The sequence below is a fragment of the Microtus pennsylvanicus genome, chromosome 5, assembly GCF_037038515.1.
Source record: "Microtus pennsylvanicus isolate mMicPen1 chromosome 5, mMicPen1.hap1, whole genome shotgun sequence".
Classification (NCBI taxonomy): Eukaryota; Metazoa; Chordata; class Mammalia; order Rodentia; family Cricetidae; genus Microtus; species Microtus pennsylvanicus.
Genome location: NC_134583.1, coordinates 120,741,685 through 120,767,531, shown reverse-complemented (window position 1 = coordinate 120,767,531; position 25,847 = coordinate 120,741,685). Strand labels below are relative to the sequence as shown.

At 49.3% G+C, this 25,847-nt stretch overlaps 1 protein-coding gene across 6 annotated transcripts; it reads right to left on the bottom strand.

Annotated features, from left to right (window-relative positions):
- Positions 1-520: 520 nt before the first annotated feature.
- Positions 521-19,287, bottom strand: Zfyve27 (zinc finger FYVE-type containing 27). 6 transcript variants are annotated; one of them, XR_012910688.1, is made up of 14 exons: positions 19,098-19,287; positions 18,144-18,341; positions 14,500-14,570; positions 12,494-12,680; positions 9,738-9,833; positions 8,339-8,451; positions 7,206-7,345; positions 6,460-6,531; positions 5,165-5,185; positions 4,863-5,007; positions 2,967-3,013; positions 2,598-2,679; positions 1,477-1,836; positions 521-1,357 (listed from the first exon to the last, which is right to left on the bottom strand). XR_012910688.1 is itself a non-coding variant. In XM_075974115.1 (13 exons), the coding sequence occupies exons 2-13, from the start codon at positions 18,338-18,340 to the stop codon at positions 1,772-1,774; spliced, it is 1,236 nt and encodes a 411-aa protein (XP_075830230.1). In that variant the 5' UTR covers position 18,341; positions 19,098-19,287; the 3' UTR covers positions 521-1,771. The 6 variants fall into 6 exon arrangements, 4 of the variants coding, with proteins under 4 accessions (XP_075830230.1, XP_075830231.1, XP_075830234.1 ...); XR_012910689.1 differs by lacking the exon at positions 5,165-5,185; XM_075974115.1 differs by having other exon boundaries at positions 521-1,836.
- Positions 19,288-25,847: the final 6,560 nt, after the last annotated feature.

Genomic DNA, 25,847 nt, shown 5'->3' with positions numbered 1-25,847 from the left:
TTGCTGGGCACTACCATCTTACTGTGAGGAAAACAGTGCCTACTTGGGCTTGTCACCAGCACTAACACAATGTGTGCAGTGCCCAGCACCCAGCCTAGCTCGGATCACAGGGGCAACCTGCACCTCACACCTACCTCCAAGCAACCTCTCCTGCCAGCTCTCAGCCTCCCGCAGAGCTGGCCCTTTCTGACTTTCTCAGGGGGAATTAGCTAAAACCTTTTCATTGTTTAATATTTAATATTAAATATTAAACAATGAAATATTAAAATATTGTTTAATATTTAAATTCTGGTCCCAACCTCAACCCAAGACCCTCAACTGCTCGCAGGACAAAGCCTGGCCTTTCTGTTTGCAAGGCACAGCTTTCCACTGGGCCTGGCTCCCTCACACATGCACTACCAGACAGTGTGCAAAGACACACCCCACAGCCCACCCTTGGCAAGTGAAGACCGCAAACAGCATAGGAAACCCGGGTCTCCACTCTGATGGCGACGGTCGGCACGAAGACAGGACAAAAGCAAAAGTTTGGGGCCTTTTATTGACAATTCCCCATACAGAGCTCCTTTCCACTGCTCTCCAGTATAAATAAGCACAGAGGTGACGTTCCCTCCAGGAAAGGGGTACACTTCACCAGCTTGGTCCCCACTGACAACCCCTCACTGCTGTGTATGGCTCATCAGTAAAGAGGGCTTCAGCCGGGAGTCACTCACCCCACACCCAGCTTCCACCAAGCTTAGGCCACACAAACAGTTCTCCTGCGATAGTGCAAGGCCCTGCAGAGCAGCCCTAAGGGAGAGCCGTGAGTCTACAGACGGGTCTCAGGCAGAAGCCCTCATCTTCACCCCACCCCTGGGCTGCATGCTCCCAAAAACCGTGAAATAAATAAATAAATACTTTAAAAAGACAGGGCAGCTCCAGTGGAGGGGGCCTGAGCCAGCTCATGGCTTAAAAAGAGGCACAGGGGCCCTTGGCAGATCAGAGGGAACATAAAACTGTCCATGTGACCTTACCCCACAATGGACACTGTACTTCGGAACAGCCATGGACTCTAAGAACCAGCCCATCAAGGTCCAATATCTTCCTGGACCTCAAAGGCCAAGGGCTTTCAGGATCTCTGCTCCACTCCCCTGGCCTCACACTCTATGGGACAAGGGCTAGGGAGAGGTGGCAGTGAGAGAGGAGGGATGCCCAGACCCGGAGCAGGAGTGATGTGAGGGTCCTGCAGCCATCCCAGCAGGGCTGAGACAGTATCTGTAGGCAGAGCTTCCCCATGCTGCCATCCACTTGACACTGTGGGACTTGGCCAGAACCCTCATGTACACGCTCGTCTGGGCACTTGGGAACTCCAATCCTGTCTCTAGAAAACAAGAGATCCTGAGGACAAGAGATCCTGAGGCTGTTCAAAGGGCAGAGTCAGGCCATGGTGCCCCAAGTCCTCCTCCAGGCTTAGAGGCCCAGTACTCAACAGGAACGAACCTCTTTTCCCCACTTCAGAGTCCGGATGAGAGCAGGCTATGCTCAATTCTGCCCTCTAGTGGACATTCCCTGGCCAGTCCTGAGTCATCATTACAGGAGAGCAGGGCACACAGCGCCAGGGGTTCCTCTCCCTGTGGGCCTCAGAGCATCACCAGCCCAGCTGACAGCAACAGGGGAAGGGCAGGGAGGACAGAGCTGTAGGGCTGCATTTGCCCAGCACACGCCTCAGAGGACCAGGGTTGGGAGAGTAGTGTCTGCTGCTGGCCCCAGGAGAGTGGGAGCCCAGCCTCTCTTCTCACTTGCTCAAGGTCTGATTACAGGAGGCACACACAAACACAGTCTCTCTCTGGGCTTCAGGAGCTGAAAAGAAAGAAGAACGTGGTGAGACGGTTCTTTGTACCCTTTGGGCTCAAGGCGCCAAGTACTGAATTAGCCTCCCCAGTCCTTAGACAGACCACCCACGGCCCAGCCTGCACCCTCCCTGACCCAGCTCACTCCCTGCCCTCAGACACGCTGGAGCACTGGGGCTCTGATGCCAACAGCAGCCTCTCCAGGTGTTCCGTGCATTGGAAATTCTTCTGGCATCCACAAAACACTTTTGTAAAGCTTTTTCTTTTTTTCTAAATAAAATACCAGAGGAAATTTTCCCTAAACATTTTAACGGTGGTTAAAAATCTCTGGGTGGTAAGATTACAGGATCACTTTTCTCTTCCTTTTTTCTTTATAATAATTTCCAAATTTTATAGTTAACCAGCATGTGCTACTTGTAAGATTGGAAAGAAAAAAGCTTGCCCAACACTGCAACACACCACAGGGCAGGAAGTGAAATATAATCCATTTTCAAGAACACGAATGCACATTCGTGCCACCTACATGCCAGTGGCAGACAGGCCTACCCCACCATCCTGCCCGGAACACACGAGCGTTTTTCTTCCTTCTGCTGTTCCACAGGCTTTATTTACCACAAACATATACAGCTTTTAGGACAGGAAGAGAAATCATTCTGATTTTTGTTAAAAATGTTACCAGGTGGTCTCCTCTGGAAGGAAAGAGGGCCCCAGGGGAGCTACCCTCACTCCTTTCCCAGGGCAGCCTCCCTAGCCCACTCCTACAGCCCTCACCTGTGGCCCCCATGGAGGACTTGGGCACCTTGAAGGAACAGCACCGAGAGCAGAAGCTGTTCCCACAGTTGCTGCAGCTCCGCTGTGGACAAGAAATGTTAACATGAGATGGAGCCCACCCTCAGGCACCTGACACCCCAGTATCTGCTCCCTCCTATCGTCCCATCCTGTACGACTCAAGAGGGGCCTCAGTGGAGTGGGAACGAGACAGGACCAAACAGCCAACAGAGGCTGGTAAGGGTGTGGGCCTGAAGCGGGAAGATGCACTGACCCCTGTGAGCTGAGACTTAGACTCCACTGACGGCTCTCCTGAGTCTGGTAGAAGGCCGGCCACAGCACACTGCCCCAGGCACACAGCAGCAGACTTACCCTCTTCTTCAGCACGGAGAAAGTGGCGGCACAGCCTGCACAGTTCCCTGAGAAACAAAGGGAACAGCTCAGCTATGACCCAGCCCAGAACACTCTGCCCAAACAGCTCTCAACTCTTTTGAGACACTTAGGACCCCAGCCTGGCACAACCCAGCATCTTAGCTGGGTGCAGAGAGCAAGGTCTGGATTCAGAATAAGAAAAAGTGTTCATCTCTAGGAGTAGCTTCCTTCAGGCTACCCACCCCCTCCCCCACCCCCAATCCCAGGCTTAGCAGATTGTCAAGGAGCACCTAGAGCACACAGAGACTCTCCTCCCTGCAATCTAGCCAAGCCATCAGGGACCTGACTCAGGTATCCTCAGTGAAGCCCACCAGACATGACCCTTCCAAATATTCCCTTACAAACAGCTGCACACAGCTGAGGGGCAGACAGGCCTCCAGAAATGCCCACTCCTGCTTTTAGTCATCAGAAGATTACAAGAGGAGCTTGAAACCACAGGGACCTTCCACGATGATATGGAGGGCAGAACTCTCATGCAGGAACACACACTTTCCTAAGTCACCAAGTGTAACGAAACAGAGCAGCTTCAGACAGTGGCAGAACAGCCAACAGTAGCTCAGATGGTAACTGGCAGTCAAGGGGTGGATGTAAGGAGAGATGAAAGATGGGAGAGAAGGGTTCTGGGGTCTGTTATCATCTGGCAGGGCAGCAATCAGTAGCAGAGGGCACGGTTGTGACTCGTGGATAACATGTCTGACCATAACAGTTCCAAAGCTTCTTCCCAGTCCAGCCAGGATAACCCACAGCTCTTGCTAAAAGACTCTCTGGGATCAAGGAAGGAAGACTATGGAACCAGGGAGACCATGGCAGAGAGAGACCCATGTCTGAGGCAAACATCCCTTTGTTACTTCTGGGCCCAGAGGATCTGCCTGCCCCGTCCCATCCACCTGAAAATGAGTGTGTTTATGGCCCTGGGCCTGGAGTGTCTACCAGGGCCAGAAGTTAACACAGACAAAAGGGATCCTGAGTGCCTAGGGTACTGACACACAGAAGGAAAGAGCAGGTCCAGAACACCTAATCCTGAAAAGACAATCACTAGTCAGGGGCAGGAAGGCAGACCCTAGACATCCCTCAAATTCCCGAAGATAAATCCAGGGATTTCCAACTGGAATTCACAACTCAAAGGCCATATTGGCTCTCAACCACCAGCTACTCCAGGCTCTCACCAGGACTTCATCTGGCTCTCGGGGATCCAGATCAGAGCCTGGTCCCCAAGCTGTGCTCAAAGACCCACCCTTCAAGCTCTGTCCTTGACCCACCCACAACCTCAAGAAAACAAAGACTAACCAAACTACAACGTTGGCTACAAGTGACTTCAGAAAACCCCCATACCCAGAAGAAGGCACTCTTTACTGCAGACAGCCAGGTCACAATGAGGGACACACAGGCCTAATCAGCACCGCACACGAACGACACCCAGTTACTAAGAATCTGCCTGGCCCTGTGCTCTTGCATGCATTGTCATGCCATCCACAACAACCCAACAAGAACTATCTCTTTTACAGAAGGGGAAACTGAGGCATGATTTGCCGAAGGACACTGGCTGAGCTAGTATTTGCTGTCAAGTTCTGCCACCTTGGGAATCACGGCTCTCCGCAGCCTGGGCCCACAAGTACCTTGTCTTCCTGTCAGCTAATATCACTAAGAGAGGTGGACACGAATAGACCACACTCACACATCCTTGAGACATTTGCGCATTTCCCAAGGTTCAATGGACAACTTTACAAGGGCCCACAATTCTTGGACTCTGTTCCTGTGGTCCAGGTGTTCTCCAACTCCCTAAGTCCCATCAGCCCTAGCCATACACCCCACCTTGAACCCACTCTCGGGCCATACCAAAGCTGTTGGTGGGGTATCGCTTGCGGAGCCGTTCTGTGAGTCTAGACACCTTGCTGCGCAGCACCTCGTTCTTGCTGAGGAACCCGTTGTCCTGCAGGGCCAGCTCATCCTCCGCTGGGCACGGGGTGCCCTCGTCATCCTCCTGTGGGAAGAGCTTGTTCCAGTCCTGCGCATCACTTACAATAGCCCAGGGCCTGCGTGCGGAGGCACCTAGGCATGGTGGCCCATGAAGTGCGGCACAGCTAACTCGGCAACCCCGTCCAGCCCAGCCCTGCCCCTTTCACCCTGCTCCTACTTACCAGCACCACCAGGTGGGTCTCCTGCCTCCCAGGGTGCGGGGAAGAAGAGAAAACAGAGAGAGATGGCAAGAAGGGAGGAACAGGAGAGGGCAAGGGAAGCTGTTGTGCCACCCCAAGCTCTGAGCACCGCAGTGTAAGGTGAACAGGCGGGCTCTCTGGAAGCAGGCCAGACCCAAGGAAGCTTAGAGAAGCTTGGTGTGACTCTTTTCCCACTGGTCATATACAGTTCAACAGAAAACGTGTTCTCAAAAATGTGTTCCTTACTTGGGTCATGAACAAAAATGCTCGGAATCCCTGCCATAGCTATCTCCACCCTCCCCAGACTCAAGCCTACAACCATTCCCACCCTGAGGAAACCTGTAGCATCACAGCTTCAGGACCCAGGTAAACTTCACAAGACTTGCTCTTCCAACAACAGAGACATAAACGGGAGTTTCTACTCCGAGACAAACAGTAACATAACAACAGCCAGAAGACCTCAGTAACCGGAGAGGACAGGTGCGCAGGACAACACGGAACTGCAGCATGTGACTGACATGCCTGTGTTCATCTATTGTGTGTGCCACAGCAGACATTAAGAAAATCAGAGGACCGCTTTCCAGTGCCAGTTCCCCTCTACCATGTGGGTTCTAGGGACCAAACGCAGGCCATCCAGCTTGGCAACCAGCACCTCTACCGGCTGAGGATTTTGCTAGCCCATGTGACTTGTTCAATAAGAGACAATGGCCCCTCAGCTACACTGACTGCCGCAGACTCTGAGATACTAACAAAGTTCTAATTGAAATCCGCCCTGTTTTAAACACTGGCTCAAAGAATTACTTTAAAGGTTCACAAGCCAAATAAAACACATCTTCAAACTAGCAATCTAAATCACTGTCTAAATCAAGGTTGCTGAACTTCCCCTGAACTAGCACTTGGCCATGCAACCTCTTTCTCCACCCTCCCAAAGGGACATCTGTGGAACTCAGTCTACAGAAAGGCAGAGGCACAGTGCAGGCACCTCCTCCAAACAAGCTCCCTGACATCATAACCTCAAACCCATCTCCAGCCCAGGTGATAAACACCAACCCCCAACAGTGGTTTGGATAGGCTCACAGAGCCAGCCCTGCCCTGGGCTCCTGAGATAGATGACAGGAGAAGGAAGGGCCAGTGGCTCTCTTTCAACCAGGAAATTTCTAGCTCAGGGCAAGTTCTGGCTTCCATGTGGATGTTAGGGGAAAAAAAAACAAAAAACACGGCTCTCAGCCCACCCAGCATCTGGCCTGGTCAGGAGGGACTGGGGGAAGACCACCCACCTCAATTGCATCTTTGAACTCTTCGTCTGGCTCAGCCTCCTCAGCCTCTTCCACACTGCCTGGCGTGAGGTCCTAGGAAGAAAGATTCTATGGCCAAAGGGAAGGTTGGCAACACTGGTCCCTACAGGAGAGAGCCACCTGCTGAGAGCCAAAGGCTAGGATCCAAAGCCCCTGGTCCCAGCCCAAGGAAGCTGCACAGCTGCAGGAAAGGCAACCACAGGAAAGGACATCCTGTAACCCCACAGGGCAGGGTCGTAGAACAGGACCCCACTGGACCCATAGTAGCCAGTGGTCACAGAGCCTGCCTGAGACCCAGCTCTGTTTACTAGCCAAAAGCCCTTGGCAGCCACTCTGTGCCTCAGCCTTCCCTTGTGCCACTGGAAACACTCTCATACCCGTGCTCAAGACACACCCCACGGGGCTTTAGAGCAGCACCGGACACAGACCAAGTGTTCACACCCCACGGGGCTTTAGAGCAGCACCGGACACAGACCAAGTGTTCACACCCCACGGGGCTTTAGAGCAGCACCAGACACAGACCAAGTGCTCACACCCCACGGGGCTTTAGAGCAGCACCGGACACAGACCAAGTGCTCAGAAAAGCCCAGGCAACTATTTCATTGTACTTTTTATTACTAGGCAGGAAGAAGCTCCACAGCTCCAGCCCAGAAGTCAGGCCTTACAAACAAGAGGGGGGAAAAAGACAAACAAGGGAAAGATCCTCTTGCCAATGGCCAGACACTCACCTCTGTGGGTGTCGGGGCAGGAGTGCTGTCCAGCAGAGTGCTCCGTCCCCCGGCGTCCTGCAGGGCTGAGTTCTCACAGGTGTACTCTTCCTGCTTGGGGTTCATCCGCCGCTGCAGACAAGCCCTATACTCAGACACCACTGCAGAGGGAATGAGACTAGGTCAGAGGTGACAGAAGACACAGTAAGTGGGCTGTGGTGGTGCATACCACACCTTTAATCTCAGCACTGGGGGAGGCAGAGGCAGGCGGATCTCTGTGCGATCAAGGCCAGCCTGGTCTACACAGAGAGATTCCAAGTCAGCCAGGACTACAAAGTGAGATCCTGTCTCAAAAAAAAAAGAAAAAAAAGAAAAAACAAATTTCAGAAAGAACTTTAGAGGGAATTTCCCAGAAACACAGTAAGTGGTACTCCAGGAGTGTTCTCTATCTGCACCATCCCCCTGCTACATAGAGAACTGGCCAGAGAGTCACTAGAGCAAGTGATCATAAACTAAGGACGGGTGCAGGGGACGACGATAACATGGGGGATGGGACGACAGCAATCACCCAAGCACAGGGCCTCTCCAGGCTGCCCAGCATCCAGAAGCCAGACAGTGGACTTAGGGGTCACACAGAGATATGGCAGTGACTCCAGGTGACCACAGTGCAGGAGTGGGTGGCAATTTAGGAAAAAGACCTCTCCACACCGTATCAGTAAGTAATGATGCATCTGCCTTAAAAAGGGAGAGGGAGGGCTTGAGATCTCTATCTAGCTCAGTGGTTAAGAGCACTGTCTGCTCTTCCAGAGGTCCTGAGTTCAAATCTCAGCAACCACATGGTTGCTATCTCACAACTCATCTGTCAAGAGATCTGGTGCCCTCTTCTGTCACGCAGGCATACATGCAGACAGAACACTGTATATATAATAAATACCAGGAAGAAAGAAAAGAAAAGAAGAGAGAGAGAGAGAGAGAGAGAGAGAGAGAGAGAGAGAGAGAGAGAGAAGGGAGAAGGACCTCTAATGGCAGCCACCTTAGGGAACGGTCAGCTACCCAACCCCAGCACACTCCCAGAGATACCCAGTGGGAAGCTGCCCCCTTGTGGCAAGCACACAGAAGCAGGAAGCCTAAACAGGTCCTTAGCGTGGGCTTACCTCGGAAGAATTCCACGTTTCCCAGAAAGAGCGTGCTGTTTAGAAGGGCAAGGACCCAGCAGAGGGGCAGCAGGTAGAGCATGCACACCATGCCCAGGAGAGCGCCATAGAACCTGAGGGAGAGGAAGTCCAAGATCAGAAGGGAAGGGTGGGTGCATCCAGGTGAGAAACAGTTTGGGGCACAAACTGACAAGACCTGCCCATCAAACCAGTGTGGAACTGCTGAGGAAGCACTCAGAAGTACCAACTGTTGGCTTGTCAAGTGACACCGGTAAGACCACACTGTGTCTCAAGCGGGGAGCTCACACGCTTGCAGGGTCTGGGCTAATCTAGACACAGACTTGGGCCCGAACATTCTCCCTTGGTTCTCGAGCATGACTTCAATCACCTACAGGGTGAATGCAGGTTAAACGACATCCACCTCACTGAGTCACCAGAAAAAGACAATAAGCAGACCTCTAAGCACAGGCCTGGCACAAAGTGAAACCTAGACAGACATTAGTTATAACCATTACTGATACAGGAAAACCTCAAAAACATGCATTCCATTTATACAATAAGTCATCTTTTAAGTTCATCTTTAAGACTTTTTTCAAAAAATTAAAAATGCTCACTGTAGGGCTAATAATGAAAAGAACTTACCTAAATATCTAAAAGAACACTCCCATAAATTACAATCATTAACAGTTCACATTACAAAATAATTCCAAAGACGTTGTTGCAACCACTTATGACATAATTAATGAAGAGAGAGAAATCTCATATGCAGTCTAGAGAGTAGCTCACTGGCCTAGGGCACTTTGGACTCTTGAAGAGGATCATGGTTTGGTTACCGGCACCCTTAAGATATACATGCATATACATGTAGGCAAAACATTTATATATAATACACACATATATATATACGATTAAATAAACAAATCTAAAAATAAAAAATAAATTTTTGGTTTTTCAAGACAAGGTTTCTCTGTGTAGCTTTAGGGCCTGTCCTGGAACTCACTCTATAGACCAGGCTGGCCTCGAACTCACAGAGATCCACCTGTCTCTGCCTCCCGAATGCTGGGATTAAAGGCGTGCACCACCACCGCCCAGCCAAGAAAAGAAATTTCTCATTCAATATGAAGCCAATAGGCACGAGCAGCTCCAGAAGGCAGCTACTGAACACGAGCTCAGCTGCTACGGCAGGGTGGTGGTACATCACACCGTGAGCTACCTGCCTATTATTCAAGTACTGTTACTGTGTGCCTTTTAAATGGCACCTAAACAAAAGCATATGTGCAGACCCACACCCTAGGACCACGGGTTGCTCTTCTCCTGAAGTGGGTGGGACAGAAGCCTTTACAAGATACCTGGCTTCCCGGAGTGGGAGTAGGAGGTGGAAAACAAAGAGACCACTCACTGTGAGGACACCATGGGGTTCTCCCAGTGTAGTACGCGGTAGGCTGACTCACAGGTACAGCACAGGCGGGTCAGGAAGGCTTCCAGCTGGATCAAGCTGCAGACACAGGAGCTTATATGAGTGGACAGGCCCTGCCCGCTCCCAAGTCAGCCCACCCACCTTCCAGGAGCACAGAGGCTATGAGGATGCAGAGGCGGGCTTCATGGTAGCCAGTCTGTGAACACTTGTGCTAGGAGAAGATGATCTGGCAAAGTGTTCCAACCCATTCCAAACCCCTAGGGAGCCCCTGACTGAGGTGACGTAGTTAAGGTTCCTGCTTTTGTTTTGTTTTAATCTTATTTATGACAATTGGGGGAGCACTTTGTAAAGTCTATGCTCTCCTTCACCCAAGGGCTCATTAGAGACGTGGCTGCTTCTCGGGCTGGAGCAGGGACAGTAGAAGACAGATGTGAATATCCTGGTGTGCCACATCCTAAGGAGGCACTGAAGAATGATGGGATAATGAAAGAACACAAAAACCAGCTCAAAGTGGTCCCACTGGCCAAACCCAAGACACTCCAAGATGGAAGGAAGGGAGGTAGAGATCAGATCCCGCTGAGAGACGTAAGAATCTGTGCATCCACACTGACAATAAAGGAGAAGCACACTCCCCACTGCAGAAGCCAGGAGATAAATGCAAACGAGGAGTGAGCAGAGACCCACTTCAGCCACCAGGGCACAAGCTAGTGAAGGCGGGACCCACCAGCGGTTTTCAGAGCAGCTGAGTGAAAGCTGACGAGAACCAAGATATTTCAGTCTCAACGTACCTCTCCACAGGTTACTAACAACAAGGTAAACAGTAAGCTAGAGAAGCCTTACAGGTGACCAAAGTTATTTCCTGGCATCACGTGGCTCTCATATGGAACATGACACTCCACTTGTCAGTCCTGCTCAAAATGTATACCCTGACTCTAACAAGGAGCCAGAGGTCATAAACTGAGGCACTTCAACACCACAGTAAGCTTGTGCTGTTACTGTATCAACTATGTCAAGGTCACAGGGAACTGCTCATCTCAGGTCACCAGAACACAGACACTAGGGTGAGGGCTGGGGGGCTTGGCAGGCAAAGTCTTGGATCTAGTCTTAGCACTACAGGAAAGAAAAAACCTTCAGTGTAATGCATGATTCTAAATTGGACCCTGGACCAGGAGAAACCAATATTTAAAAACTTTATCAATACAATTGGCAAAATATGATTATAAACTATGTATACTAATATATCAATATAAATATCCCAATTCCAAATTCTACTGAGAATACATAAGACAATGTCCTGATCTCAGGAAACAAATGTTGAAGTGTTTGGAGTAAACAGAGTGGAAGTTTGTAATTTCCGAATGGTTTGAGGAAAAAGCAGAGACCTAAAGCCAGTGTGACAAGCGTTAGTAACTGCTCTGTATGAATGGGATATGAACTGTTTCCATTCTTCTTGCGCCTCTTGTCAGATATTGTTTCAGTGTCAGGCATACTGGTGCACACCTTTAATCCCAGCACTTGGGCCGGGCGGTGGTGGCGCACGCCTTTAATCCCAGCACTCGGGAGGCAGAGGCAGGCGGATCTCTGTGAGTTCGAGACCAGCCTGGTCTACAGAGCTAGTTCCAGGACAGGCTCCAAAGCCACAGAGAAACCCTGTCTCGAAAAACCTGTGAGTTTGAAGCCAGCCTGGTCTACAGCTTGAGTTCCAGGCTAGTCAAGACTACATCATGAGATCATCTCAAGAAAAGAAAAAAAGAAAAAATGCATAAAATGACTTCACTTTACAAAAGTTTCATTTGTTGATTGTTTTCTCATACACCTGGACCTCACTCCTAATGACTCGGTTTCTGGACATGTTAGTTCTGTTATAACCCCTATGGATGTCAAAAGCATACATGGAGCCTGATCCAAGGAAGGAAAGGCTCAGGAAAAGCCAGCTGTCACTGAAGATAACATGGTTAATGTTCATCAGCAGTCTTAAAGCCACTTCCTCAAAGCACCAGCCATGTCATGTTAGGATGGTAATGATGACTAACACCGAACACTTCCTGGGTACCCAACACTCAAGAAATCTTCACAACCATCATCTGTGTAAGCCCAACTCCAGAGCCCACGGACGAAGGACCAGAGTGCAGAGAAGCAAGCGAGTTGTCACATGCTGCACAGAAGTGAAGCAGGCTCCAAGCCCAGCTTTTGTGTGATATTTTGATAGCATTCTGATGCTCCCAAGACTGCCAATAAAATTTGCTTTGAGTCAGAGCCAGAGCTAGCTACTAGCTGACCAAAATTAATCATACAGGTTTTGGAGGACTGAGGACAGAGAGACACAGGAAATAGTAGGGTGGGGCTTAGAGAGTGTCTCAGTCCTTTGGGATTGAGGAACAAGGAGGGGACATGTCACTAGCTGCTTCTCTGTCGTTTCTCTGATCATTCAGGTTTTCATTGATGAAGAATAGTTAAACACTTCACCCAGCAGTGGCTTGCACAGGCGGCACCTAAGCAAGAAACTTAGTGGTCCCGCTTGGGAAAAGAACACAGCTGTGAAGGCAGCTGAATCAGGAGTCTCAGTCACTAGCTAGCTAAGCCTCTGCCTTCCTCTCTAAGTGGAGGATAAAAATAGTTCTCAGCTCAGAACCGGGAGAGAGAGATTAAGCAGAATGAAGTCTGTGGCACACGGGCAGCATGAGGGTGGCAGCGGCTGGCTCACTCCCCCACATTCCTGGCCTCCTTTCAATACTCACAAGCTCTTCACCTCAGCCACAGCCTCGGGACGGGAAAGGCGAACTCTCTGTAGGTCTTCCTGCCTTATGCTGTGGTACTTCCTCCGCATCAGCTCAGACTCTGGCAGCTGTGCCCGGCACACCTCCTGAAGGTAGCCCAGTAGGGCGGGCACCGAAATCATCAAGGCACCCATGGAGTACCAGGCACCTAAGAGATCAAAAACACTGCAGGTAACACAGTAAACAAGGCCATGGAGCCTGCCTGAGGTGCCCACAAGCTTGCTTCCTCGCCTCCTCTAGGCCCTGCCCTAGAGGCCTGACCTGATCACACTGTGGGTGGAACGGCAGATCTCCCCACTCTACGGCATGCTCAGCCCAGCTTCGTTTTCCCTCATAGATCTTATCGCCCACACCACGTACTATGGATATGCTAGCTCTTCAGCGAAAGTAGGTTCGAAACTATGAGCTCCAGGTATGTGGTCACGGATAAGCTCCAGCCTTGTTTAAATTTTAAAAAATGCCTTGTGGGTTGGAGTGATGGTTTAGTGGCTAAAAATATGGGCTGCTCTGTCAGAGGACCTGGGTTTGACTTCCAGCACCCACACTGGCTCACAACCATTGGTAACTCTAGTTCCAGGAGATCCAATGCCTTCTTCTGGCCTCCACAGACACTGCATACACATACATACATAAAGGCAAAACACCCAGACACTAAAATAAAATTTTTAAAATGCCACAGTACACACTAGATGGTTCACATCTGCAGTCTGGATGCTGCAAGAAATTTTCCAAGAATGAAATTTAGCCCTCTCTACCACTGAGGCAGACTGGAACTTTCCTTTTGCTTTCAGGATAAGAAAGGGGTCTTGAATATTGAGGGACAGGGAATGAGTCAGAGACAAAATTCAAAGCAGGAACTTCTCCCTTGTAACACAATATCGCAATAGCAAACAAAGATAGCAGTGGGCTATCGTAAATGTTAGTTACACGATTTGTCATTGAAACTGACTGAATTTAGAACTGCGTTTAGTCACGCACTAACATCCTAGAAGAGTTAATCAAAGGAAAATCCAACTAAGAAAAAGAAAGTTGGGTATGATGGTGCTTACATTTGTAACCCCAGAATCTAAGAGGCTGAGGCAGGAGAATAGGTAGTTTTAGGCAAACCTGGACTACATGGTGAGTTTAAGGTAAGCCTGAGCTACACAGAGAGCGCCCGCCTCAAAAAAAGAAAAAAAGCAGTCCAAAATCAGACGATCCTGTGAACTGGGGTAACTGTCTACCCACTGACTCATATGTCCACAGGAAACAGGAAATACTGAGAGTCATGCGTGTGATGTAAGAGCACACACTTAAGGACCAGCCCCTCCAAACATTCTGCCCTGGACTCACTTCCTGAGGAGGCTGCTTGTCCTACAACTATCTGACAGTTCCAACCCTGAAGGGCCTGGGTCACAGCATACACGACAGAGTCCTCAGGAGACACTGCCACCCAGGCCTTCTGCAGTCACCGCCTAGCCACGCCTTCCTCGTACCTGCCTGTGTACCTCTCTCCGAGCTAGTGGTCGCCCGCACCACGTCAAGGCTGGTGTGCTGGGCCGGAGAAAAGGACTGCTGTGGGGAAAGTGTCTCCTCAGACCCTCCTCCTGACAACCTTACCACACATCGCGCTGACAAACGACCCCTAACAAGGTAGGAAAGCAAAATGGGAAAAAGTGGATGTATCCACAGCAGTCAAGAAGAAAGCAATACAGAAGCGGCGGTGGCTGTCGTCTGCTAGCTGCTGATCTGAGTGGCTCGCACAGGCTCTCCCTCCTCATGATGTTCAGAGATGAGGAAAATGGAGGCCCAACAGATGGGCTACATCAAGTACCCAAAGTCACACAGAGGCCCAGCCCTGAGGATCTCTCCGGAACTAGGAAAAATGAGACTGGCAAAGACGTGGTCCCTCCTACATCGCTCCAACTCAGGATTCGTCCCCCACATTCATTCACAAAGACCCCCTAGCCTCTAGGAGTAGCTCTTACCCTCGTTCAGAGTGAGGAACAAGATGTTGAGGCCCAGGCAGGTCATCAAGGAACACAAAGGCATCTGCCACCTACAACACAGAGAGTTCTGATCACAAGACGGCCGGAAAGACGCCTGGCAGCAGAGTCAGTCAGCCAAATCCATGAGGAAAGGAGGGGCACTGAGGACTGAGGAGAAAAACACATGGGCCTATCTGTAGGGGGCTAGCAGAGGAACGGAGAGGGCACACATTAACCCTGGGGTGACAAAACTAAGACCCACAGAACCTTCTTCCGAGAAGAGCTTTTCTACTGACTCCTAGAAGCCTGGCTCCACTGCTGCACCATGGTTTGTGGGGCTCTGTCCTTCACAAGGGACACTGATAAGGTTCTTCTTTCACTGTGTCCTTTATCCTTTTTCACATTTCCTAAGACCATTATCAGAACATCTTCCAGGCCACTTGCTGGACCACGAAAAAGAACAGAAAAATGAAAACCTCCTCAGCTCACCAGTCCACCGACAGGGGCAGAGAGTGGTGGTGCCATCTTTAAACCCAGCACTCAGGAGGCAGACACAGAAAATCCCTGTGAGCTCAAGGCCAGTGGTCTACACAGGGAGTTCCAGGCCAGCCAGAGCTACACAGTGAGACCTTGTCTTTAAAAAAAAAATACAGTACTCATCAACTCAGAAATTGAGAAAAAATGAATACGGACATCTTTATCCACATTATCTCTTTACTTCTACAATTTTGAGCATTTATCTGACTTTGTTTCAAATATATGTTAATTCAGGAGAAAAAGACTAGCTACTTTACTTTACTAAAACTGATGGGATGGGAATTTATCTCAGTGCAGTTATCACCTGGGAAACACATTGGTAGAACTGAAAAAGATACAGCCCCCACCACATACCACCACCAAATGACAATACAGAAGTCCCCAAAGAAAGGACAGAGAAGTGCCTGCTTTCCTTTGCTGGTGGCGCGGTGCCTCTTGGCACACTAACTTGTTAGGTCTGCAAGTCTGAGGATACGGGGAGACCAGCTCGGAGCTGGAGGGGCTGTAGTCCAGCTGTCGTCTCCTCAGCTGGCAGAGGGGTCCCTGGGCTGTGAAAGTGGCTGTCAGAGTCACTTAACTTTTTGATTCTTTTCTTAGTAAAGAGGATTTGACTGACAAGGGACCCAATCTTGGAGTTTGGCTATTGGGTCCAAAGCTACAGTAAAATTTATAGGATCGGCTGCTCTGCTTTGTGGGTCTCCCAGGACCAAACTGTCAGCAAAGACATCAGACTGAGGAGAGTAGCTCTGGAAGGAAAGGGATGTCACTACAGTGTGATGTCCTCCCTCTTCAGACAGGGCTGAGTTTCCAGATCTCTTTTTATTTTAGGCTTATTTTTTATTTTACTCTTACCATAATAGCAGCCCCCAGTGGTTCTGAGATCTGTTTAGGGTGATATGTGTTTGCCTGCATGAGAAAAGTGAAGAATAGCATTCTTTCCTCATAATCTTTATTGGAAACTAAGAGCCCCAGGCTGTGGAGTTATTTTCAATTATGTTAGGTATGACATTATTTTGATAAAATCAAATGCTTTTATTTAAAGATATAAAATAGCCAGGTGGTGGTAACAGACATCTTTAATCACAGCACTCAGAAGTCAGAGGCAGGAGGATCTCTGTGAGTTTGAGGTCAACCTGGTCTACAGAGCAAGTTTCAGGACAGCCAGAACTGCACAGAGAAACCCTGTCTCGAAAAACCAAGAAAAAGAAAAAAAGAAAAAAAAAACCTGAAGGATTCAGAATTACAGTACAAAGTCATTTATCTGCAATTTAGGATATCTTTTGGGGGTTTGTTTGTTTGTTTGTTTATTTATTTATTTTGGGGGGTATGGTTTTTGAGACAAGGTTTCCTGTAGCCCAGGCTGGCCCCAAACTTGCTATGGAGCGAAGGACGATTATTGTGGAATATTCCTTTATACTGTGTGAAGTTCTGTCACTGTTATTGGTTTAGAAAAAAGCTGAACAGCCAATAGCTAGGCATGAGGTATAGGCGGGACTTCCTGGGCAGAGAGAAGAGATGAACTGGGGGAACAAGGAACAGGATGACACGCTTACGCCAACACCAGAAGACAAGAGAGGAAACCCAGAGGTACAAGATGGAAGAGAGCTGGACGGTGGTGGCGCACGCCTTTAATCCCAGCACTCAGGAAGCAGAGGCAGGCAGATCTCTGAGAGTTCGAGGTCAGCCTGGTCTACAAGAGCTAGTTCCAGGACAGGCTCTAGAGCTACAGAGAAACCCTGTCTTGAAGAAGGAAAAAAAAGATGGAAGAGAGGTTAAAAAAAAAAAAAAGACAGAGAGAGACAAAACGACAAAACATAGATTAATATAAATGGGTTAATAAGTCATAAGAGCTAATGGGACAAGCCTAAGCTATCAGCTGGATTTTCATAATTAATATAATTAATAATGTCTCTGTGTCATTGGGGGGGGGTATGAGCTGACAGCCCAAAGAAAAAAGATGATTTTCTACTTCTCATCCTCCTGTCTCTACCTCCTAAGTGATGGGAGTACAGGCATAGGTTCAAATAAAATACTTGTAACATAAATAAACCCAGGAGTTGGAGAGCTATCACTGGTTAAGACCCAGGCTCAGTTCCTAGCACCCACGTGGCAGCTCACAACCATCTATAACTACAATTTCAGGGGCTCTGGCAGTCTCTCCCAGCCTCTGAGGGAAGCAGGCAAACACGTGGTGCACTTAAATATATACAGATAATACTTCATACGCATAAAATCTAAAAAGTAAACAAATCACTTAAGGGGGAAATAAAAGGAGAGGCTAGGCATGGCAGTGCACCCTTTAATCCCAGCACTCCAGAGAGCGTGGCAGACAGACCTCTGTGAGTTCCAAGCCTTCCAGAGATACACAGTGAGACCGTGTCCAAAAAAGCATTTTTAAAAGCAAGTTGGGAAATAGCTGTAATCCCAGTACTTGTGAGTCTGAAACAGAAAGCCTGTATGTCTGAGAGCAGCCTAAACCACATGAGTTTCAGGCCAGCCTGTACTATGTACTAAGACACTATCTCAGATAACTAAAGGAAAAGGAAGGACAACTAAAAGAGAAGGACAGAGGATGAAAAAATGAGAACCATAATATAAATAATAAATGAATGTGGTGTTCAGTTTTTTCAAAGCTATTTGCATTTGAGGTTTGTTTAAAATTGTAACTTGCTGGTGAGAAAGCCTAGCCGTTTGCTGCTAAGACAAGTCTAATTTCGAGTGGGAGAACCAGCTCCCAAAGGCTGTCCTCTGACCTGCACACAAATGCCAGACACATACAAAAGTAACAACATAAAATCAAAATACTAATATTATGTTAATATTGGGAGAGAGGGGGGAAAAACACCTAAGCCTGCTCGACACTATAATGGACCAATGTCCAGGGCTTTTCTAGCGGTCCCCGAGAGGGGCTTATCCAGCCACAAAGAATGTTGATGCAGGCCAGGCAGTCCCAGTTCCTACCTTCCCTGCATAGGGCCAGAACATGGGTAGAGATCAAACAAAGCCTCAGAACCAGTCATCAAGAGCAGAAAAGGCAGCCCAACTACTGCCTAACTGGCCAGAGAGGCAACAGTGACCAAAGGAAGAACAACTCGTAAAGTCTGTACCTTAGCAAGTATCGAACACCATCACCTGCGTCCTTCAGGGGTTCCAGGTAGATCTCCAGCCTCTTATAGGACAGAACTAGGTTGAAAAGATCAAACGCTGTCGACTTGGTGGGGGCAGGTGGACTCTCAGAGAGAACCTCAGGCATCACGCCGGGGCTCACCTCTGGCCCACTGGGGTCCCGATCTGCTGTCTGCATCCTGTAATCGTAATTGCCCACACTTACTATGCACTTCGGTCTTCAACACACTTCCCCTTGCATTACATCATGTGGTACTTGGAATTAGACCTCTGAGGCAAGAGGGACTACCCATTTCACAGAGGAGGAAACTTAGTTCCTGCTGAAGATCAGCAGGGTGAAGTGGACAATTTGGATATAAAGCCTGTTCTTCACGAGCCCCTTCAACGCTCTTTTCCCCCCATAGACCTTTCAAGAGCATAAACCAAGTTGTTGAAGGAAGACAATTGGTAATCCGAAGAGAAAAGATGTCCCATGATATCCTTCTCCCATCTTTAGCTGGTAATTCTACTCCTCCTTCAGGTGTCTGCTTCAAGAGGACTGTGCCTCTTGCTCTGGGAAGTTTCTGTCAACAACCCCAGTGTAGACTGGGAGAACCTTGGGCAGCGCTTCCAAAGGTTCATGAACTCTTCCAAGCAAAACACTTATCACACTCTTAACCCTGGTTCCTCCATTCATCACTTGGAAAGGGGCCAACCGGACTCCAAACTCCGGATAGGACAAGCCAGGAAAAAAAAGAACCCGGGGCACGCGCACCATAGGCGCCTAGGAAGGCGATCAGCATCAGCGCCTACAGAGGCCTCGACCACCTGCACCTTCGAAACCGCGCAAGGCAGGCCAAGCCAAGGTCGCTGGGCCAGCAGGTGGCGGCCCCCACCAGGTGGGAGCCCCAGCTCCAGTAAACACACGGGGGCGGGGTGTAATGGCCATCACCTACCCGGACGGCGGCCCAGAGGAGAGAGGGGCAGGGACGGCCTTGGGGACCGAAGGGCAGCAAAGCCCTGGAGCGTTCCCTCAGGTCCGCCCCACCCCACGTCACGCCACCTCCCACCGACGTTCCGAAGTCACAGGTTCCAGACAGCCGTCTGCCCCTTCCACCGCCGTCGCTTCCGGGACGCGTCTGCGGTGGCGCGCCAGTGACGTCATCGCGCCTTGGGTCGGGGCTCCTGGTTTAGCTCCTCCCACCCAAGCGCAGGTGAGCGAGCTCATTAATACTGCGCCTGCGCTGGTTTCCCTTCTCTGCTAATTTCTGGCCTGCTCACCTCAACTGCCACAGAAGAGATGAGTGACTTAATTAATCCTCCGGAACCCTAGGACCTAAAGCCTGGGGACCGGCCTAGCTCCGGAACAGTTAGAGAGACTTGCGTGGTGAAACAAGCCTGTAATCACAGTCCTCGGGGCTCTGAGGCAGAAGTATTTCTAGTGCAAGGACAGCTTTGGCTAGGGGAGCTCCTGGCTCAAAAAAGAAGGGAAAAGAGAAGGACTAAGAAAGAAAGAAAACTTGGGTAGGAGCTCCGTGAGCCTAGGAAAGGCAGAAAACACATTTTGTATGTCAGATGCCTAGCGGAGACAGAATGGCTGTGGGCAGCTGCTGTCTTCAAGATCCTGTGCAGGCCTTTCCTACCTCAGTCCTCTTCACATCTTGTGAGCCGGTTGGTATCCCTTAAAACACACATGCCATGGGTTTGCATTAACCAGCATCCAGACAGTACACTAAGCTTTTTGTGCACATTATTATCTGGCCCTCCTTCAATAGCCCCTTTGGGGTTATCACCATTTCACAGATGAGGAATTGGAGTCATGGTTAGTAGCTTCTTTAATGTCACGGCACATAAACCTCTTGGACCTGTGACTGGAGCCAGATACATCCCTGGATCCCAGTAACCCCAGCGATAGCACCGCCCACACAGTCTGCATCTACTGGCCTCATCTCCCTTTCCAAGGTGTCAATCTCAGCCAGCTGAACCCTCTCCTGATACCTGCGAGAGCCCTGGACTCCTGCCAGCTCCTCAGATTGCCTATCGCCCAGCCTGCCCCTGCTTCATCTTTCCATCTGACTCCAAACAACTCATCTTTGCAGGGGTCAGATGTCTGCAGCCTTCTCTGGCTGCCCAGCTGCCAATAACCACTCTCTCCAAACAGCCCAAAGTTATTGCATCTCCTCCAGTATCTCTTCTTCACATAGAGAGGCACGCTTGCTCCTCCAGCCAGGCCTCAGCTGTACTGGGAATCCCAACTCTTCTCACTTCCTTAAGGCCTGTTACTGTGCCATGGGCTCTGAAATCCCTCACTAACACCCCTTATCCTAGATTCAAGATCCACAGGACATTTCTCCTTTACCGCCTCTTTCCTCATCCGATTTGCGCACTCACTGTACACTCCTCAGCAACTGTCATCCTATCTTCCCGGGTCACCTGTGGTGTTCTGGCTGTTAAACCCGACGGACACTTCCGGTCTTCCTTGCAGGAGCTCTTGGACCTCTACGCTGTTCTTCCTTCGCCCAGCTTAGCATCCAGGATACCACCCCATTTGGCCTCCTACCTACAAGGTCTCCTCGGGACTTTTCTTCCTCAAATGTTATCTGTCTGCTACCTTTGCTTCTTGCCCTGCGGACTGCATTCTCTCTCACCATTAGCGGTTAGCTAATGTTTCCCAAATCCGTGTCTTCAGGAGCAACGTCACAGGGTGGAAATCAAATGAGCTAAAGTATAGAATTCCCATCATGTTCTAAGTGCACAAAACTTACGGACGGCAAGTGGCTTGGTGAGTAAGAGCACTTGCCTACAAACCTGAGGACAGAATTCAATCCCCCAGTCCCATGGTGGAGGAAGAGAATCAACTCCCATAAATTGTCCTCTGACCTCCACACATGGACCATGACACATGCACACCTGCACACACACACACACACACACACACACACATGTTTTTTAAATGTTGGTTGGGGGCAGGCACTAAGAGGTAGCTCATCAGCTAGCAACACTTGCTGCTCTTTCAGAGGACCTGGGGTTGGTTCCCAGCATTTTTATGGTGGCTCACAATCTTCTATAATTTCAGTTCCAGGGGATCCAACACCTTCTCTTGACTTCACAGGCACTGAACACATGTCGTGTACATACATACATACAGGCAAAACAAACATAAAACAAAAGTAAATAAGTCATTTTAAATGTTAGTAAGGTCTAGAGAGGTGGTGTGGCAGTGAAGAGCACTTACTGGGGAGTTCTGAAGACCAGACTTCAGATTTCAGTCCCCGTGTAATGAGCTGAGGGTCCCAAACATGCCTACATCTACAGTTATACACACAACACAACACAACAGTCATTACCCTGTTCGTTTTTATTCTAAATTCTACCAATTCAACCCCCAGTCTAGAAATCAGACAAGAATCCTTGGAAATCCAAAGTGTGTAACTCAGGTGGTAGAGTACTTGCCTAGCCCTGGGTTTGTGCACCAATCCCAGGTATGGTGGTACAGGCCTATAATCTCAGCTCTTGGGGGATGAAGGCATGAGTATCAAGAAATGGGGATCATCCTGTTACATAGCAAATTCAACACCAGCCTGGGATATATGAGACCTTGTCTAGAAGAAGAGAAAGAGGAAAAGGGAGGAGAGAAAGGAAGAGTATCGCCATTGTCTCTGGAAGTCTGGCATGCTGGAAGATCCCAGTTCCACACATAGTATTAAGCTGTCTACTGGACTCTACCTCCTTTGGATGACTCTCGTGCACGCAGCCTCGGGAGCCCCCACTTCTCCCTGTCCTGACCCAGCCCATCTCTGAGTCCCAGAGAGGCCACAGCTCCTGCTCTCACCTCGTCCCTCCTGCACACACACCTTTGCCCATTCTGCTCAGACTTGAGACATTTTCAGTGGCATGAGTGGCTCCCTGAAGCCCTAGCACATTCAACTCTTGGGTAACATCCCCCAGGGTGTCACAAGTGTCTCGTCTCCCACTGCTGTGTCTTTTCATCTATACACTTCTTATTTGGCCGCCTCTACTCTTTCCACAGCTTGGCTCATATCTCACCTTGCCCCTTCGGGAAGTCTTCCTTCACACAACCCCATCAGAGGCTTGGTTCCGTGGGCCTGACCATCCTGACACACGCAAACTCGCTGCCTGTTTGCTTGATGAACCTAGAAGGAGGCTACTGGGGAAACTGGCTGGAGTAACTTCTGCGCATCTAGCTTCTAGCACTAATGTCCCCCAAGTGATTCATGCCTGTCCGTGCCCTCCATGGCCTGGCCAGTTCTAGATGTTCACATTTCTTCCAATCTAAGACCCAGTGGTTTTGAAACTCTCAGGAATAAGCAAGTCTCACATTCCACCCTCCGTAGGCTCTCGGTTCCATAGGAGACACTAACCTGAGTCAATCATAATACAAAGCAGTGCCTTCTCCAGGATTAAAGTATTGGGCATAGAGAAAGGGCAGATGTACCTGACTCTGTCCCCAGCCAGGCATGGGAAGTAGACCTGTAATCCTAGCACCACTGGTTCTGGGTCAGCCAAGCTAAATAGCAAAATTTTGTTTCAAAAAAAAAATTTTAAGCGGTCCCTTCTTAGAGAAAAAAATTGTTTATTTCAATGATCTGGCTATCTGGAACTCTACCATCAGTAACTCAGTCCAGACACAAAACTCATTTTCTTTGCAACTTTTCCTCCTGGTCTGTTCTGAGGCTGGCAGTGTTGATTAATTTTTTATTATTATTTATCTTCTCTAGCTGCTATAAGATTGGGGAAATACAACTCCCAAACTCCTAGACATTATTTAGTACAGATTATTAGGGGATGTGAAAAGATGCTAAAGACTAAATAGGACAACAGGCACGGCCAAGAACAATGAGCAAAGTCTTGCCCCGGGGCGAGTGGTTTTATTTATTTAGTTTCAGTACTGGTAATGGAACCGAGGACCTGGCCCATGCTAGGCAAGTGCTATACATTTGCATACACCCCCAGGCCTAACTGACAGTTAATAATTTAATTCTACTTATTTGTCCCCTCCAGAGCATCATGAACCCTCAGGCTTTGACTCAAACCTCGGCACCTTGCAGATATAAACAAGAGGCTAAGAGAGAACAGAAAATGATCAAAGAGGGCACTTAATACCTTAACTTGACATTTTCAGAGGGTAGTCTTTTCATTGCTACGAAAGTATGTTTATGGCCCACATAACTGAATCATAAAACTCACTATGTATGGCCTTTAGAGGAATTGCGGGCTGACATGCTGAGCACAAACTGGAAAAGGGGAATGGCTAAGCATGCCTTCGGCCACCAGGGGGCTCCCTCGTCCACTCTTCCTGAGAGCGGGACGTTCAGAAGCACCCCTGCTCTTCAAATTCAAGTTCCTGGCCGGATCTCCCACGCCAGCCAGCCACCGTAATTCTCTCGGCGCCGTCTGAATAAGCCTTATCTTTTTCATGCCTCTCAGTAAAATTGTTCAAATTGTTTCAAAACTTAATGAGTAAGGGCTGGCAGAATGCTTGCCTGGCATACGCAAAGCTCTGGGTTCAATCCCCAGCACCATGGGAACTAGGGGAGGTGCTGCACACCTGTGATCTCAGCAAGAAGAGGCAGTAGGATAGAGAGGCTGAGGTGGAGATAGTGGCAGGAGGACCAGAAGTTCAAGGTCATTCTCAGCTACAGAGTGACTGCAAGGCCAGCCTGTGACACATGAGACCATGCCCCCTCCAGAAAAAGAAACATAATTCCTTAACCAGCAATTAACATGCATCGTCTCTCATTGTCCTACGCTTCTAGGGTTTGGAGGGGTTTATGTGGGTAGTTTGTGGGTTTTCGTGACACTTCACCCACATCTGAGGCTCCATGGAGCCCTGGTCCGAGTGAGCACTGCCCACGTAGCTGCTGACTTGGTACGCTATCACACTGTCAAGTTGGCAAAAAGTTCATGCTCCTCATCACTTGGGGCTCTCCAGAGGGTTTCACGAGCGCCTCAGTGATGCGGTGACCAACAACTCCAGAGGAAGAGAACCAGCGTGGAACAAGGCAAGAAACCACCTCCCTGTCACCAGCAGGCACTCCCGGTCATTTTTACAATGCTGTACTGGGTTTATGGGGTAGTCCCTTTTGTATGCGGAAGGGAGGTGGTGAGATGACTCAGTGGCTGACGAGGCTTGCTGCACAAGCGCTAGCCTGAGCTTGACCCCCGAAACCAATATAAAGGTGAATGAGGATACCTAACCCCCCTAAGTCACCCTTGGCATCCCCCACACGTATCATACACAAAAACAAATGTAACAATACAGCAATGAATAACATTTTTAAAGCAAAATTTTTCAAGTATGGAAGGATGATTGTACAAAATGGAGATTAGCTGAGAAGAGCGGAGTGCCTCCAGGAGGGAGTGCTGCTGGCTACCTCCCGTTACCTCTCACATCCTGCTAAATTGCTCAGCCCTTGGTGACATCCCCTCTCATGTTATCCCTCACCTCCTTTTCTATGTTTCTACCTCTAGCTGACTCCCATCGCCCAGCATATCCCCCACGGTGCCCTGAACTGCTGAGAGCCTGGACACTTGCCATCCGGGCATCTCTAGTTTGTACCAAGTATAGAGAAACTCACATACTAGTGGTCAGTGGGTGCTTAGAAGTGGATGTCTGCCTGGACTTGGTGACACTTGCCTTCCGTCTGAATACTGGTGAGGCTGAGAGGGGAGGACTGTGAGTTGGGCCAACCTGGGATACATAGACCAAGTCTATTTTTAAATACTAAGTGCCGGTAGGACAGTAGAGAAATTGGTACCCTTGTGTATTGTCACTAGGAATGTGACTGATGGAAAACAGCCCAGCAATTTCTCAAAGATTCAAAACCAGAGCTATCATGTAATCTAACAGCTCCACTTTGGGTTATATACCATACCTAAAAGGCTAGAAAGCAGGGCCTAAAAGGGTATTTGTGTGCCCCTGTCCATTTTTTCACACTAGCATTAAGTGTAAGAACCCAGGTGTCCACCAATAGGTGAGCGTATACACAAAACCAGAATTCACACACTGGGATAGTGTCCAGCCTTAAATGAGACCCTGTCTCAAGGAGGCTGTGGGGAGGGGATTCTGACACAAACTGCAACATGGATGGACCCGAGCAGCTGCCGCAGATACTGTGTGGATTCCATTCGTGTGAGGTTCTGGTTTAATTCACAGGAACAGGAAGTAGAGGGGCACGAGGGGAAATGAGTGAGGATTTCCATCCTGTGAGACAGGAAGAGTTCTGCAAATGGATGGTGCTGACAGCTGCACGGCCTTGTGCAGACTTCACACAGAAGTGGGCGCAGACGACAGCCGAGAGGGCAGACTTTGTAATCGTTTTAAGGTCTTTAGCCAAGCCTGGCCTTCAACTTGCTCTGTAGCTGAGGGTGATCCTCCTGCCTCACTCCCCAGGAGCTAAGTGCTAAGACTACAGGTGAGTGCCACCGTGTCCGGTTTGTGTGGCGCTGGGGATCTAGACAGTACCTTGTCCATGCTTGGCAAGCACTCTACCAAATGTGATACACTCTGAACCCCAACGCAAAAACAGCTTAAATGGAGCCAGGCAGGCTGGCGCACGCCTTTAATCCCAGCGCTTAGGAGGCAGACAGAGGCAGGTGGATCTCTGTGAGTTCGAGGTCAGCCTGGTCTACAGAGTAGTTCCAGGACAAGTTCCAAAGCTGCACAGAGAAATCATGTCTCTAAA

Bases quoted from the DNA above. Each gene is read 5' to 3' on its own strand.
- Zfyve27 (XM_075974115.1), bottom strand. From the start codon at position 18,340: ATGCAGACAGCAGATCGGGACCCCAGTGGGCCAGAGGTGAGCCCCGGC. The intron at 8,452-9,737 runs GTGAGTGGTCTC...CCTCTCCCTCAG, and splicing joins AACCCCATGGTGTCCTCACA to GTTCTATGGCGCTCTCCTGG. The intron at 7,346-8,338 runs GTAAGCCCACGC...TTCCCTCTGCAG, and splicing joins AAACGTGGAATTCTTCCGAG to TGGTGTCTGAGTATAGGGCT.